Raw genomic sequence first — 17,015 nt, 5'->3', positions numbered from 1 at the left:
ATACAGCCTTCTTTTTATGCAAGAGCAGCTGAGTACCTAGATTCAGGGAATTTCAGTTAGACTGAATGGAGCTGTTTTCATCCATTTCCTATTATGTTTTGGTTTATTTAGTTTTTTTTTTGTTTGTTTGTTTTGAGACAGAGTCTTGCTCTGTCACCCAGGCTGGAGAGCAGTTGATGAAGGATTTTTCTCAACCCCTTTGTTGGACTTGCGACAGAGGTGCCCTGTTTACTTAGCCACTGTGCTCAGCTGCTTGCGGGAGGGAGCACATGAACGAGCAATTGCAGGATCCATGCGGTGGCACCCAGGTGGGGGTGCCTGTGACTCCAGAGTCTCTGAGGGTGTGTGTTAGAGTGCTGTCTGAGTTCTGCCTTCCACGGACAGCGGTGTGTTATCAGCTCAGTTGGCCCCTTGCCTCATCGTGTGGGGTAGCTACCCTCCGCCAGTGAGGGCAAAGGGCCAGTGTTAACAGCCTTATTTTGGGTACCCACACTTGGTGTGTCCTGAGGTCTTGTCCAGTGTTCAAGAAGAATGAGGTTACCTGGACACTTGAAGGATAGTGAAGGCAGAGAGTTTTATTAAGTGATGCAAATGGCTTTCAGCAGAGAGGGGAACTGGAGTGGAGGTGGGACAGGCAGGTAATCTTCCCCTGAAGTCCCTGAAGTTAAGCCATCTCCTCCGAAGTCCAGTCATCCCTTTGAAGTCAAATTGCCTCTGTCCCCTCTACCACCTGAGTCCGGAGTCTTTAAAGACACAGCATGGGAGGAGTGGGCAGGGTGGGCTGTGGGTAGTTTTGGAAAAGGCAACAATTGATTGGTAAAAAGACATTATTTAGAAATAACTAATTGGGCTGGGCGTGGTGGCTTATGCCTGTAATCCCACCACTTTGGGAGGTTGAGACGGGCAGATCATGAGGTCAGATCAAGACCATCCTGACCAACATGGTGAAACCCCATCTCTACTAAAAGTACAAAAAAATTAACTGAGTGTGGTGGCACGCACCTGTAGTCCCAGCTACTCGGGAGGCTGAGGCAGTAGAATCGCTTGAACCCGGGAGGCAGAGGTTTCAGTGAGCTGAGATTGTGCCACTGCACTCCAGCCTGGCAACAGAGTGAGATTCTGTCTCAAAAAAGAAAGAAAGAAAGAAAGAAAGGGGGGGGTGTGGGGGGAGAGAGAGAGAGAGAGAAGAAAGAAAGAAAGAAAAGAAAGAGAGAAAGAGCCAATTGGGAGACAGTGGGCAAACAGGAATAGAAGTTCTCACTTTGGCCTGTGGGTTTCAGGCTTTTCAGTTCAAAGGTTGGGTTTCACTGGGGACCCGCCCCTGTCTGCCTAGAATTTCTCTGCCTCCTGCCTCTATCACAGCGGCGCAATCTTGACTGACTGCAATCTCTGCTGCCTGGGTTCAAGCGATTCTCATGCCTCAGCCTCTTGAGTAGCTGGGATTATAGGCATGAGCAACCATGCCTGGCCATGTTTTATGTATTAATAGTTTTTAGTCTTATGTAGTACCTTTTATACTATCCTGATAGTACAACCAGTATTTCTATTTTGTAGGGATGACATTTTAACTATTTAAAAATGTTAAAAAATGTTTAAAAACTACCAAAATACTTTTTGACTAAAACGACTAAAGAAAATTAGTGATATATAACAGTCTGTAACTTTCCAAATATAAAGTGTCTAATTTATTACTTGGTTATCTCACATTACAGACAATGTGCCCTGTGTGTCTGGATCGTCTGAAGAATATGATTTTCCTCTGTGGTCACGGAACCTGTCAGCTCTGTGGAGACCGCATGAGTGAATGTCCTATCTGTCGCAAGGCTATTGAACGAAGGATTCTTTTGTATTAACTAAGACACATGGTGTATTTTGTTAGCTAATGTATCTAGTCATGAGATCTTAGTAGGCTTTTGATCTAGTTGGAAGTTCTGATGAGTTAATTTCTAATATCATAGTTTAATTAGGCTGTAATTAAACTAGATTATAAGTTTAATTAGAGTATAATTAGGCTGTAAATGTACCAGAACAAAAAACCCTACAAAACGGTGTTGGAAGTTGTGTTTTTTGTTTTTGTTTTAAATTTGAAAAATCAAATTCATGTAACTCGTAGGTAATTTACCTTTGGCTTCTAAGAGGAAAGTCCTTTAAGGATATCCTTTTTTAAAAAATTGCATTTTTCTCTTACAATTTATAAATCTGTTAGATCTCAAAAGACATAATTCTTTGTGATCAGTTATCCTTCATTTTATCATGGTTTTACACAGTGAGTTGATACAGGTTCTCTGAAAAGTCATGCATCAAATAAAAGGGGCAGGTCAAACCATTATGTCACATGGTAAATTATAAAATGACAGTACTTAAGTTCCAGATAGTTAAGGGAATACGAAGGGATGATTCTCTTTTTAAGATAACAGGAAGTTATCCACATATTTCTTTCTGAATTCTGAGAGTAAATGGAAGCATAGAATGAGGGAATAATGACTTTGCATTTATCTTACTTTCTAGATTCAAAAGGAACATTAACTTGAATCAGATTACCAGTTTCAAGATGACTGATAGACAGGAAAAGGAAAAATAAGCAATAATAGTGGGCAACTGAAAAGAAAAAAAAAACAGAGGAGTATCTATTAACTGGCCACTAGCAGTTGCCTTTCCTATGTTAATTTATACACTATTTTGTTCAGCCAGTGTTTTTTAAAAAATCCGTGAAAAGTGTACTTCAGGGTTTCTGTGATTACTTATCTGGGCTTGAGCTTGATCTGAGCAGTGAAATGACATTGCCCTATTTGGACCTCTGAGGTTCTATTTAGCTTTGCTGATGTACTGAATAGTACCCCAGTGATCTGCAAAAAATAATGCCTTTTCCAAAGGCAGCAGTCTTTTCTTCTTTGTATCAGTTAATTCTGACAGTGTTACTGATTCTGTCTTCATTATAGGCCTTATTTCCATTATCTCTTTCTTTATAGTAAGTTTTACTGTAAAGAAAACAGTCTTTCTGTGTATACCTACAGATGAGGATATTATTTAAACTGCCAACAATATCCAAGACATGGTCAATAATCTAATTATAAGTACTTTAGAAAGAGTGACCAGGACATTTATAGAAATGTCTGCTTACCTGTAGACTTTAAAAACAACAACAACAAACTTTAGAGCATTTAATCATTTATTTTTTCTCCTTTGAATGATCTCCTTTGTAGTCTTATTGTCTCCTGAGTAAATATACACATAAATAAGTGGGCGTTCATTGCTGCTAGACTATATCAGCTGTTTACATAGTGTCTACTATATGCTGTTGATAAGCTTTTTCCTAAAAATAGTTATCCTCTTTTGTAGTTTTTTTCCTCCTTTAAATCTGGCTAGCTTTTCTTACTTCAGTTTTTGTAGAACACCAACTAAATTTGAAAGTGTAAAGTCTCTAGCCCTCATCACACTGTTTCTGGCTGTTTAATCGTTGCTGCCTTTGCAAGTCCTGGTGAAAGCAATGGGGAGCTTTGCTTGCTGGTTTTGTAGTCTCAACAATTCCATGTCTATGTTTAGCTGAGTAACTGCTATCATTTAGAACAGTACAATTTTTATAGATTTCAAATTCGAAAATTTGTATGGACTCAGTTATCTAATAAGGGGCCACTGAGCCTGTTTTTAAAACTATTTTGAAGTTATAAAAAGGTAGACCATCTGACTGATGATGTTCACATAAAGAGACAGACAGACAATCTTCTTGCAGACATGAGAACAGCATGTTAGGTTTTTCCTTTCCTTCCATGCCATGGGCTACCCATCTCCGCTAGATCACCTGGTGAGGAGGGAGCACCTGGCTGACTCCTGCAGAGTTTGGCCAGTCAGAATTGTGTGGTCCCTAGCTCTACTTTCCTTAAACAAATCCTTTCTGTTTTCTGGCTGCAATGCTGAAACAGATCCCTCAAAGGTGATAGCATCTTCCAGACTAGTTTAATTATTTCTTTATAAGAATATGACATACATTTTTATTATAGAAATAATGTCATTATAATTTTAGTGCTAGTACTTGTGGGTTTTCTGTATTTGTATCACCTTGAAATTTGTTGTGTGAATAGAAAATACTTCTTTATTCATGTTTTCAATCACCTAAAAATTATTTTACATTTATTTTGGGTTTGTGAGAGATAGTAAGATTAAGAACTTCATCATTTCAGTGACTTTCCTCCAACTCTCTGAATCTGCTACCTCTTATTATATGTCCCTTAGCAGTACTTTTCCAATTAGGTTTGTTACCCTCCTCATTAGCTAAACCTCTTTATCTTGTGCCTCAAAAGAGCTTTTACTTTTCTTAGAATCATTTAAAAAAAAAAGAAAAAAACTGACACGCATTCATGCAAAAAAGTATTTATTGGGCTTCAGGGATTAGATACATAACAGTGGAAAAATGGCATCTTAGCACACTCAGAATTTATTGTGCAGCAGTTGTGTATTTTAAGGAATCTGTAGTTAAAAGGAAGAGATCCAAAGGTCCTGATAACATTTCCTGATGTTTCAGAAGAGTTGTCATTGAGTAGTGTTTGGATTTCCTCTCTGTACCCCTCACCCTGCCATTTTCTCCTTTATTCTTCTAAGATTGTTAGTGTTGTTACTCAAAACATACACATACAACATACCAGATGGTGCTATTCTAATGGTATTTGTTCACATAATCTAACATTCTTACTGCTTATACTATATACATATTTAATTTGTTGGGAGCAAGAAGGTTTTCAAGAAAAGATAATTTTGTATTAGTGTAGGAATATATTAGACAAATGTTTAGCTGGCCAAATTATGCATAAGATATTTGTAACTTTAAACATTGCAAATTGACCAGCTAGCTATGGAATCATAAAATTAATTGATAATTCATGTTGGAAATACATTTCTTAAATTTATATTTTTATGGCTTTAGCCCGTAAGAGCATTTTAGCATATTGAAATGCATGCTGCTTAAGATGTGTCTGGTTCAAATATGAAAGCTTGCTGGGTCATTTTTACATAGCAGAAACATATTATGTGTTGCCCAATTGCTGTTTGTCTATTCTGAATTTTGGACCGTTTTTGGACTAGGAATTAGTTAAATTCATGAACTAAGAGAATTATAGATGGGGTAGAGTAGGATCAGTACAGTGGGGTTACAACAGATAGGAAAGGAAAGTCAGCATTTGAGTGTAGAGAAAAAAAGAGGATCATGTAGATGTCATGTATAGGCTTTAATACAGCTTGCTTTTTTTTAATCCAAAAGGAAAAGCACTTATCAGAATGTCTACCATGTTTTATAGTAATAATTTGTGTAAAAAATTGAATTTTTGAATAGTTTTTTTGTATTTTTTGTGATGAAAAACTCAAAACATAAAATTTACCATATTAACTGTTTGTAAAGTATACAGTTCAGCCATGTTAAGTACATTTACATTGTTGTGAAACATCTCCAGAACTTTTTCATCTTGCAAAACTGAAACTCCATACCCATTAAACAACTCCTCTTTTTGTCTTCTCCTCAGTGGAATAGAATTTTGACTCCATATAAATCAAGAAACATCTAAATTCTTTAGTTGTTTGTGTTTGCAGTATCTAAGATCATGGTAAACACTAAGTTCTGAAAATTTTTGGGAGGGCCAATGTACCTCTCCTCTGAATTGTTAGCAATTAAATTGAGTAGGTTTTAAATGTCTGTTAATTGGAAGGGTTTGTTACTTCATTTTGAGCCAGAGGGGAGAGGCACATTTTAAATATCAGAATTAGATTAACTTTGAGTTTGTACTAAATTGGGAACATAAAAGATTTTCATAAATTATGTGTGCCTTGTTGGAAATGTCAACTGTCTTTATGTCTGCTTGTAAAAGTTTCAAAGTATGTTTTCCCTCAAAAAGGCAATGTTACTTCATTTGCTTGATTATGATAGGAATGCTTACTGATATTACTTGATAGTCATATATAACCTAGGAACTTTAACATATATATAACTATAGCAGTATTAATAATGATAGTTGTACTTCTTTAAAACATTAAATTTGAGGAAACTTTAATGCTGTCTCATGTACATTGCTTTACTACAGTGAGGGGGAATATCCTTTAGATTGAGCCTCAATTTACTGGTTAGTAGTATGTGAAACTCTGGTATAAAAACGTGAACTAGACAGTAGAGCCGATGAATTAAAATTGTAAGTTGCTACATTGGCATTTTCTACCTCCTTTTCTGTCAGAGTATTACTTTTTCCAGCATTTATACTTATTTGTGAGGAAAGAGGAAATGGGAACCTGAGGTTAAAATTGACGTTTTTGTTTCATTGAGAATTTAAGCGGTAGGTACAGGAGAATTGACTTGTCACATTAATTTGGTGCCTAAATCCGTAACTGCAAGTTATAATTGACAAGTACAAAATGTCTAAGAAAGGTCATATGCTGAATATTTTACTTTTCCTGTATAGTCTGCATGATTTGTTTCATAAACCCAGCTTATTTCCTCCAAAAAGCAAAATGGTCCTGTAATTTTTAAAATAAAATAAACATGCCGTTTTGTCTGTAATCTATAATTTCAGGAAGTTATTGAAAGTTCTGACTCAGGGCTTTTTAAGAGTTCAAGCAGTTGTCAGTTGTATTTTGGAAGCTCCATCTGTGTAATTCTTCAGTGCCTTGAAAGAATTATTAACTTGGCAACACTATTAAAACTTTATAAAAGATGGTCTTTAGTGCATGTGTATCATTATATACACGTTTTAAAGTCATATTGCTTAGCTTGTTGTTAATGATTCTGCATGTGTGCTGGGTTTGGGTAATTCTTTAAAGGAAGTTTTCTAGATTTGCAATTGATGTTTGTTTTTTAAAAACTGATTATTTATGGCCATGACACTGTTACCAGAAAAGTAATTCTAATGAAGTTATTATGCAAAGTCATCTATAAGTAGTGTCTGGGAAGAGGAGTCGAGGTCACAGTTGGCTATTTTAGAATGAAAGGAGGATCTGTTTGGGAAACATAGATTGTCTTCCCCTCAAATGAGAGAAAAACAAAAAGACCTTTTGTTCAAATGGATTCTGTTTTAAAAAAATATTTTTAAAGGAAATCACAAATTGCATGTCATTCTTAATGCTAGTCTTACAGACTAAATCCCTAAAATTGTTTTTATGTTCAGTATGTTTGTGTCATTGTAAATGCAGTATATTCGATGATAGCAGTTCAATTGACTCATAGCAGTGTTTTGTATTTTTTTCAATTGTTTAGCTTTCAATATTGGATTAAAGCCTTGTTTGTGAATATAGTTTCTGTATGGCAAATGATTCTGCTTATTAGCTTTTGTTAAAGAATGCTTAGTAAGAGCTAAGCTTTTAAAAGTAATGCAAACATTTGTCATTAATAAAACCTATGGTATAATATCATATAATGCTTTGATCTTTTGAGAATTATTCTTTTATAGTAGTATACATGAATTTTGGTTTTTAAAGCATTGAAAAAATCTTAATACATTAAAAAACTTGTTATTGTTAAAAAGGAAATTACCATGCCTTTAAGAAACAAGGATGTACATCTTCAACTCAGCCTAAGTGTCCACATCTAGAAGGCTCTCCTTGCAATGGTTTACAATTAAGGTACCTCTATCTAAAGGGCCAAAGAAGCTTTTCATATTTTAACACCTCACATTCTTCAGGATTAAGACATATGAAAATAGTCTGAATAGGATAAATTTGATAGGAAGTAAATTGAGCAGTCTGGAAGATTCCTCTTTTTCTATAAAAAGATGATTCCTCTTCACAACTCAGATGTAGATTTCATTTTCAAGAGGTAGACATTTTGAAGCAGTGATCTATTTGGTTTTTAGTTTTATGAGTAAATCATTAATTGTATGCTTTGGGGTTGTTTTATTTTCCATGTTAATATAAGCACTTATTTCTGAAGTTAGTGAGAGGTCATCTAGCTCCAGTTCAAAAGATTATGTGTATCTGATGTTTAAGAGGAAAAACATCTGAAAAAAGATCTTTTGTTTATTTGATAAAAGCATATATATTCCAACATTAAAATTGTGAATTTATTTTGAGTAACCTCTAATTAACTGTATTTTTTTGTTTCTGTTGCTGTATAATTAGAAATTTCATGGCAATATTTTTTACTAAATTGAAACTGTATAGGTTTTAAAAATAAAGATGTTTTAGAAAACTTGCTTTATATTTTTTATCATTGATAGTTTTTCATTCTTCACAAAGGTTAAAATTATTTGATAGTCTTTTAGCACAACATTTCCCAAATGTATTGACAATGAAAACATTCAGGTCAGACACAGTGGCTCACGCCTGTAATCCCAGCACTTTGGGAAGCTGAGGTGGGTGGATTGCCTGAGCTCAGGAGTTCCAAGACCAGCCTGGGCAACATGGCAAAACCCTGTCTCTACAAAAAATACAAAAGTTAGCCAGGCGTGGTGGCGCACACATATAGTCCCAGCTACTTGGGGGGCTGAAGTGGGAGGATCGCTTGAGCCTGGGAAGTCAAGGCTGCAGTAAGCCGAGATTACACCACTGCACTTCAGCCTGAGTGACAGAGTGGGACCCTGTCTCTTAAAAACAACAACAAAAAACCCAAAACCTTTAATGGGTGCATAGGTGTTTATAAGATATAATGAGTATACAGATTAAAGTAGAACACCAAGAATGATTTCTCAGATAAATTATTTGTTGAAGAATAATCATTTGGCAAATAGTTTTTCCCTTATAATAAAACCAGTTGATAAATTCATTTTTATCTTATTAAGGACAAGAAAATGATAGACCTTATTTGAAAGTGGAAGACCAGACCTGTAACAGATCATCGGTGAGGGGATGACATGTGAAGGAGGCCATCAGGCAGTGCTGCCTTTGCCCATAACTCATCAGATGTGATGCATTCAGGCTGCAGGTACGTACACTTCATGCTGGGGCTCTGCATTTACAGTTAGAGCAGGTTTCTGAAAGGCAGATTTCCAAGATAATATATTCATTATTTTTCATATATTTGAAAGTATTGTCTTCCTTCCCTTCTGTGTTCTTTCTTTGACACAAAACATCAATATTAAGAGTGTGACACTGACAGGCAGTTAGGGAAATACTTTTGTAGGTGAGGTTATCCTAATTTAATAGGGAAACCAGAACCAGCAAGCATGACAGAGATTCTGGAATTATCAAAGTAGGAATTTAAAACAGCAACAGTTAATAGGCTATGAGCTTTGATGAAAAAAGTGGACAATTCAGGTAATTCCAACACTTTGGGAGGCCCAAGTAGGGGGTTGCTTGAGGCCAGGAGTTCAAGACCAGCTTGAACAACACAGCAAGACCCTATCTCTACCAAAAAAAAAAAAAAAAAAAAAAGGCCAGGGATTGTGGCAGGTGCCTCTAGTCCAAACTACTCAGGAGGCTGAGGCAGGAGGATCACTTGAACCCAGGAGTTCGAGGCTGCAGTGAGCTTTGATTGTGCTGCTGCATTCCAGCCTGAGCAACAGAGCAAGATAATGTCTCAAAAAAAAACCCCCAAAAAACAAAAACAAAAAAAAACCATGGATAATATAAGCAGAGAAATGGAAGCTCTAAGAATCAAAAGATTATTGAAATAAAAAATGTTACAAATGGGAATACCAGAAGATTTTAAAAATATTTTATTTATTTATTTTTGGAGATGGAGTTTCACTCTTGTCACCCAGGCTGGAGTATAATAGTGCACTCTCCCCTCACTGCAACCTCCACCTCCCAGATTAAGCGATTCTCCTGCCTCGGTCTCTCGAGTAGCTGAGATTACAGGCGCCCACCATGATGCCCAGCTAATTTTTGTATTTTTAGTAGAGATGAAGTTTTCAGCATGTTGGCCAGGCTGGTCTCAAATTCCTGACCTCAGGTGATCTGCCTGCCTAGGCCTCCCAAAGTGCTGTGATTACAGGCGTGAGCCACCACGCTCAGCCAGAAAAATTTTTTAATTTTTTTAAAAAGGAATAGAAGAAACATTTGAATCTATAGTGACTCAATATACCAAAAATAATGATAGACACCAAACCACAGATCCAGGAAGCTTAGAGAATATCAGCCAGGATAAATATTAAAAATCAAAACATTACCATCTCATATTCAAAGTACAGAAAATCAGAGAGAGAAAAAAAATCATGAAAGAACTCCAGGTGGGGTTGGGGTGTTGGGGAGGGGCCTTGTTGATAGAGGAGCAAGGATAAGTACTATATTGAACTTCTCCAGAAACTGTGCAAACAAGAAGAGTAAAAGGAAATAATTAAAAGGTTGAAAGAAAAAAAGTACCAAATAAGAATTCTGTATCTAGTGAAATTATCCTTCAAAAGTAAAGGAAAAGTAAAGGCTTTCTAAGAGAAACAAATATTGAAGGGATTTGGTGCTAGTAGACTGGCCTTACCAGAAGTGTTAATAGACGATCTTCATAGAAAAAAATAAAACATTTTAAATTTTTGTTTATTCATTTTTATTTTGATTTAGCAATAAATTAAAACATATGGCCAGGTACAGTGGCTCATGCCTATAATCCCAGCACTTTGGGAGGCCAAGGTGGGCAGATCATGAGGTCAGGAGTTTGAGATCAGCTTGGCCAACATGGTGAAACCCCGTCTCTACTAAAAATACAAAAATTAGCTGTGTGTGTTGGCTGGCACCTGTAGTCCCAGCTACTCGGGAGACTGAGGAGAATCGCTTGGAACCGGAAGGCAGAGGTTGCAATGAGCCGAGATTATGCCACTGCACTCCAGCCTGGACAACAAGAGCGAAATTCTGTCTCAAAACAAACAACAAACAAATATTTTATCAGAGATAAAATTAACCACAAAGAAAGACAGGAAGAAAAGAAGAGAGGAGTTATTTTAAAAAAAACAAAACAAAAAATCGAAAACAAAGAAAAAAATGGCAGTAGTAAGTTCTTATCAATAATAACATGGAATGTTAATGGACTAAATTTTCCAAAGAAAAGACAAACCAAACTCAAAATTTGTAGAAGGTGGCTGGGCGCGGTGGCTCAAGCCTGTAATCCCAGCACTTTGGGAAGCTGAGGTGGGTGGATCATTTGAGATCAGGAGTTTGAGACCAGCCTGGCCAACATGGTGAAACCCCGTCTCTACTAAAAAAACAAAAAAATTAGCCGGGCATGGTGGCGGGCGCCTGTAGTCCCAGCTACTTGGGAGGCTGAGGCAGGAGAATGGCGTAAACCCGGGAGGCAGAGGTTGCAGTGAGCTGAGATCGCGCCATTGCACTCCAGCCTGGGTGACGAGCAAGACTGCATCTCAGAAAAAATAAATTACAGCAGCTTGGATGATGGTGGTAGCAGTGGAGTTGGAAAGAAGTAAATGCATTCAGGATATGTTTTGTATAGTAAGTGGAGCAGATACGACTTGTCATTGAATTAGATGTAGAGGGTATAAGGAGGAATCAACAATGACTAGAGTAACTGGGTAAACAATGGTGTTGCTTAACCAAAATGGTGAGTGGTGGGAGAGGAATATGTTTGGAGTGGGACTGAAAAAAGATTAAGAGGAAAAAATAATGAATTATATTTTGGCTACATTTGGTTTGAGATTCTTCTTAATATGCAAATGATCTAAGTAGCAGTTGTATTGAAGATCCTGATGTCAAGGGGGATGTCTGGATGGGAAAAATGTATTTAGAAGTCACTATGGTATAAACAGGAGTAGTCCAAGTTTGGAGGAATCTGAAACATACAATTTTGAGAGCCATCTTTAAAAAATGTAAATGATGAATAAAATGTAATATAAAAATGAATATCTAAAAGAGAATAGTAAACACAGAATAATTACAGAAGCCTTAGAGATTCAGGTTCTTTCTTCTGAAATCTCTTTAGGCAATTGGCCAGAAATGCTTTCTAATTGCTACTTGGCTACCCATCCCTCACTAGTACATTCTGCCAGCACCTCTAACTATTCACAGAAGCCTATGCAAGCTTAATATTCATTAACATCATGGTAATTTTGTAAATCTTCCTCTGAATACAAACATTTTGGGAAAGAATTTGGCATTATATGTTAAAGTTGAAGATATGAATACCCTGAAATCCAGAAATTTCATTCTTAAATAAGTATCTAACAGAAATGTGTATACAAGTGTAGCAGGATGCATGTACAATAATGTTAGAGCAGTGTTGTTACACCCAAAAGTTTTCAACAACTCAAATGTCCCTCAGCAATTAAATACCACTAAATGATGGTAAACTCATGCAAGGGAATACTATGCAGCAATTTAAATGAATGAATTACAGCAAAATGTCCTAGAAGAAGAAAAAAGAAAAACATTTTGAAGAAATAATGCCCCATACTTCCTAAAATTAATAAAAAATTTAATCTACGCATGCAATAAACTCAATGAAATTCAAGTAGAATAAACCCAAGTAGGATAAATTCAAGCAGTAGAGATGCACAATTAGGCACATCATAAACTGTTGAAAGCTAAAGAAAGAGAATCTTGAAACCTGGAACACAGAAGCTACTCATCGTATGCAAGGGAGTCTTCCTAAGATTAACAGCTAATTTTTCATCAGAAACCATGGAGTAAGGCAGTACAATGACATATTCAAAGTACTGAAAGAAAAAACCTCCCAGCCAAGAATTCTATATATGGCAAAACTATCCTTTAAAAATTAAGGAGAAATTAATAAATTAACAATTGAATGAAAACAGATCTCCATTGTATGGATATACTATATTTTGTTTATCAATTCATTAGTCAATTGAAATTGGATTGTTGTTTCCACTTTTTGGCTATTATGATTAATACTGCTAGCATGTTAGCTATATTTGTGAAAAAGTTTTTGTGTCAATATATGTTTCTCTGGAAAACACTGTTTCTCTATACCGTCACAGGCAACAACTCTGACACCAGATGTGCAGGTTTTCTCACAACAACCAATTCTCTGACACTGAATGGATGTCCTACAATTCAATTCAATCCTGGCATCATCTTCCTAGAGTTAGTGTCAGATTCTATTGAGGTGGGCTGATTATGAGGTCAGGAGTTTGAGACCAGCCTGGCCAACATGGTGAAATCCCATCTCTATTAAAAATACAAAAATTAGCAGGGCATGGTGGCAGGCGCCTGTAATCCCAGCTCCTTGGGAGGCTGAGGCAGGAGAATTGCTTGAACCCGGAAGACGGAAGTTGCAGTGAGCCGAGATCATGCCACTGTACTCCGGTCTGGGTGACAGAGAGAGACTCCAACTCAAAAAAAAAAAAAGAGCTACATACCAAAAGACTTCCTCCACTTCAGTTGCTATGTCTTGGCCTCCCATATTGCTGACCAATGGGCTATAATTGGCCATTCCAAATCTTCTCCTTGGGTTTAATATTTTGTTAGAATGGCTTACAGAACTCAGGGAAACACTTTACTTACATTTTACTGGTTTATTATAAAGGATATAGAGAAACAGCCAGATGAAGAGGTACATAAGGCAAGGCCAGGAAGGGTCCTGAGTGCAGTTTCTGTCCATGTGGAATAGAGGTGTGCCACCGTCCCAGCACCTAGATTGAATCTCTTAGTTCGAGAGTTTTTATAGAGCTTCATCTCCAGCCCTGCCGCACTTCTCAAAGGTTAGTGATTACGGCTGAAAGGTCCAACCCTCCAATCACTTGATCTTCCTGATGACAAGCCGCATCCTGAGGCTATCTAGAGGCCCACCATAAACCACCTCAGTAACATAAATTCAGGTGCAATCAAAAGGGTCTCATTATGAAAAACAAAAAGCAGTCTGATTGCATAGGAAATTTCAAGGGTTTTAGGACCTCTGTGCCAGGAATGGGGAATAAAGACCAAGTATATTTCTGAGTATGCTACAGATACTAATTATCTTAGTATATAACTAGAAGTGGAATTGTTGGGTCATATTTACCATTTGTTTAACCTTTTGAGAAATTGCCAGACACAAAAGGCCACATATTGTATGATTTCATTTATATAAAAATGTGAGGCCAGGCACGGTGGCTCACAGCTGTAATCCCAGCACTTGGGAGGCCGAGGATGAGGTCAGGATTTTGAGACTGGCCGGGCCAACATGGTAAAACCCCGTCTCCACTAAAAATACAAAAATTAGCCCGGCGTGGTGGCACACGCCTGTAATTGCAGCTACTTAGGAGGCTGAGGCACAAGAATCGCTTGAACCTGGGAGGCGGAGGTTGCAGTGAGCTGAGATTGTATCACTGCCCTCCAGCCTGGGCAAAACAGTGAGACTCTGTCTCAAAAAAAATTAATTCCAGAACAGACACACCTATTCCACAGGGACAGAAAATAGGTTTTAGTAATTGCCAGTGGCTTGGGGGAGAGGTTAACAGGAGTGACCGCTGGTGGGTACAGCGTTGCTTTTTGAAGTGAGGAAAATGTTCTGGAATTAAATAGTGACAATGACTGGACAACTCTGTGAGTTTATCAAACCCCACTGAATTGCACATTTTGGAGTGGTGAATTTTATAATATGTGAATGGTATTTCAACTTAAGAAAAAGAATATTGATAACCTTTACAAGTATGGTGCTGAGTTTGTCCCTGTCAAGGCTCCTATCTAAAAAATTGAAAGTTTGGCTTGGGGCTCCAAGTCCCGTCTTCACCTGATGTACTTGTTAACCAGGATTTATTTATTTCCTCTCTTCTCAGCATCAGAAACAGGGCCTGTGTCTGGTCATGGTCTGTCTTCTCCAAAGCCTTCACAGCGGACACAGAGCTTTGCTTCTGCGTGGTATATTCCCTCCTTACTCCTGCTAAAGGAAGGCAGCGACTGGTTATTTCTTATGTATTTATTTATTTTTTTGAGACAGGGTTTCGTTCTGTCACCCAGGTTGGAGTGCAGTGGCTGCAGTGCTGGCTCACTGCAACCTCCGCCTCCCAGGTTCAAGTGATTCTCCTGCCTCAGCCTCCTGAGTAGCTGGGATTACAAGCGTGCACTACCATGTCTGGCTAATTTTTGTATTTTTGCTAGAGACAGTGTTTCACCATGTTGGCCAGGCTGGTCTTGAACTCCTGACCTCAAGTGATCCACCCACCTCAGCCTCCAAAAATGCTGGGATTACACCGTGCCCAGCCATTTCTTATTTTATTGATTGATGAGTTGGTCCTTAGCATCTTCCAAAGATGACCAATATGTTTTTTAAAAATAACAGTACAAATCCAAGGATTTAAACACGTTTTAGATGCTTTAACGTATTTTAGTTCTTGTCTTCACTGATGCTCACATTGCCCCTCTTTGACTAGCAGACACTTATTCAGTGGTTCTATTGATACAAATCTGTTCATCTTCGATGGCTTTCTTGTTTTTGAAATGCCTGACTTGAAATAAAACATTGCTCTAAGAAGTCCTGATTTTTGTTTAAGGAAATGACGTTTAGAGACCACAATGTGGGTGTCAGGGGTGTCAGTGCTACTGGGCTGGTCATTATTTCTTAGACTTTTTCTTTTCAGTGGAAAGAGCTAAGAATGTTTTCTGTTTGTTTGATTTTTTTAAAAAAAGAGACAGAGTCTTATGTTGTTGCCCAAGCTGGAGTGCAGTGATGCAACCATAGCTGACTGTAGACTTGAACTGCTTGGCTCAAGGGATCCTTCTGCCTTAGCCTTCCAAGTGGCTAGGACTACAGGTGAGTGCTACCATGCCTGATTAATTTTTTATTTTTTGTAGAGTTGGGATCTTGCTATGTTGCCAAGGCTGGTCTCAAACCCCTGTCCTCAAGCAATCCTCCTTCTTTGGCCTCCCAAAATACTGGGATTATTGGTATAAACCCCAAACCCAGCTGGTTAAGAACATTTTAAAGAAAAAAATATGTAAGTTCAAACTGAATTTTGCAATTCAAATTCAGGACTGCTTACAACCTTACTGATTTTTTTTTTTTTTTTTTTTTTTTTTTTGAGACGGAGTTTTGCTCTTGTTGCCCAGGCTGGAGTGCAGTGGCGCCATCTTGGCTCACTGCAACCTCTGCCTCCCAGGTTCAAGCGATTCTCCTGCTGCAGCCTCCTGAGTAGCTTGGATTACAGGTGCCAGCCACCACTCCTGGCTAATTTTTTGTATTTTTAGTAGAGACAGGGTTTCACCATGTTGGCCAGGCTGGTCTCGAACTCCTGACCTCAGGTGATCCACCTGCCTTTTCCTCCCAAAGTGCTGGGATTACAGGTGTGAGCCACTGCACCCAGCAACCTTACTGATCTTATACCTACATTTCTTTTTTAAAAATGTTTTAAAAAATTATTTGATTTATTGTACAATAACAATATTAGTGTTTTCAACAATATGATTTCTGAAAAGTTGAAATTTTTTGTTTGGCTCTGTCATTATGGTGTATCTAACTAGAGACAGATCATGAAATTATCGTGTTTTACAGTCCCTTGGTATATAGTATCTATGTAGTTATGCTATCAACTGGGTGCAGAAGTTTAATTTTACTTTTGGATATTAAGAATTGTTTTATTAATTCATTTATTAATTTAATTTTAAATTATGAAAAATATGTACACTATTCCAAAGTCAGTTCTCCAAAACAGTATATTCAAAGAAATCTATCTTCTTATTTTTTTTAAATGATGATAATGATTATTACCCAGACTGCTCATCTGCAAGGAAGAAATCTCTCTTCTATCCCTGTTCCTTCCACTCAGCTTCTCATTCTCCTATAAACAACAGTATAGTTTATTAATTTTTTTAGTAGAGACAGTGTTTAATGTATTTTTAGTAGAAAAATACACTGTTTTTATTTTAATATTATGAAATGCATACATGTATATATTGGTATCTCCTTTCTTTTTTTTTTTTTTGAGATGGAGTCTCGCTGTGTTGCCCAGGCTGGAGTGCAGTGGCGCCATCCAGGCTCACTGCAAGCTCTGCCTCCCGGGTTCATGCCATTCTCCTGCCTCAGCCTCCCATGTAGCTGGGACAACAGGCGCCCGCCACCACGCACAGCTAATTTTTTGTATTTTTACTAGAGATGGGGTTTCACTGTGTTAGCCAGGATGGTCTCGATCTCCTGACCTCGTGATCCGCCTGCCTCGGCCTCCCAAAGTGCT

General features: G+C 37.5%; 1 protein-coding gene across 1 annotated transcript in view; it reads left to right on the top strand.

Moving 5' to 3' along the window:
- Positions 1 to 8,158, top strand: part of MIB1 (mindbomb E3 ubiquitin protein ligase 1) — a 131,578-nt gene extending 123,420 nt beyond the window's left edge. The window contains exon 21 of the mRNA XM_026456026.1: positions 1,713 to 8,158. Coding sequence (XP_026311811.1) covers positions 1,713 to 1,853 — 141 coding nt within the window. The 3' untranslated portion in view covers positions 1,854 to 8,158. The remainder of the gene's footprint in view (positions 1 to 1,712) is intronic.
- Positions 8,159 to 17,015: the final 8,857 nt, after the last annotated feature.

Source organism: Piliocolobus tephrosceles, chromosome 18, assembly GCF_002776525.5.
Source record: "Piliocolobus tephrosceles isolate RC106 chromosome 18, ASM277652v3, whole genome shotgun sequence".
Classification (NCBI taxonomy): Eukaryota; Metazoa; Chordata; class Mammalia; order Primates; family Cercopithecidae; genus Piliocolobus; species Piliocolobus tephrosceles.
Note: the sequence above shows the minus strand (reverse complement) of the source record. Positions and strands in the feature narration are given on the sequence as shown.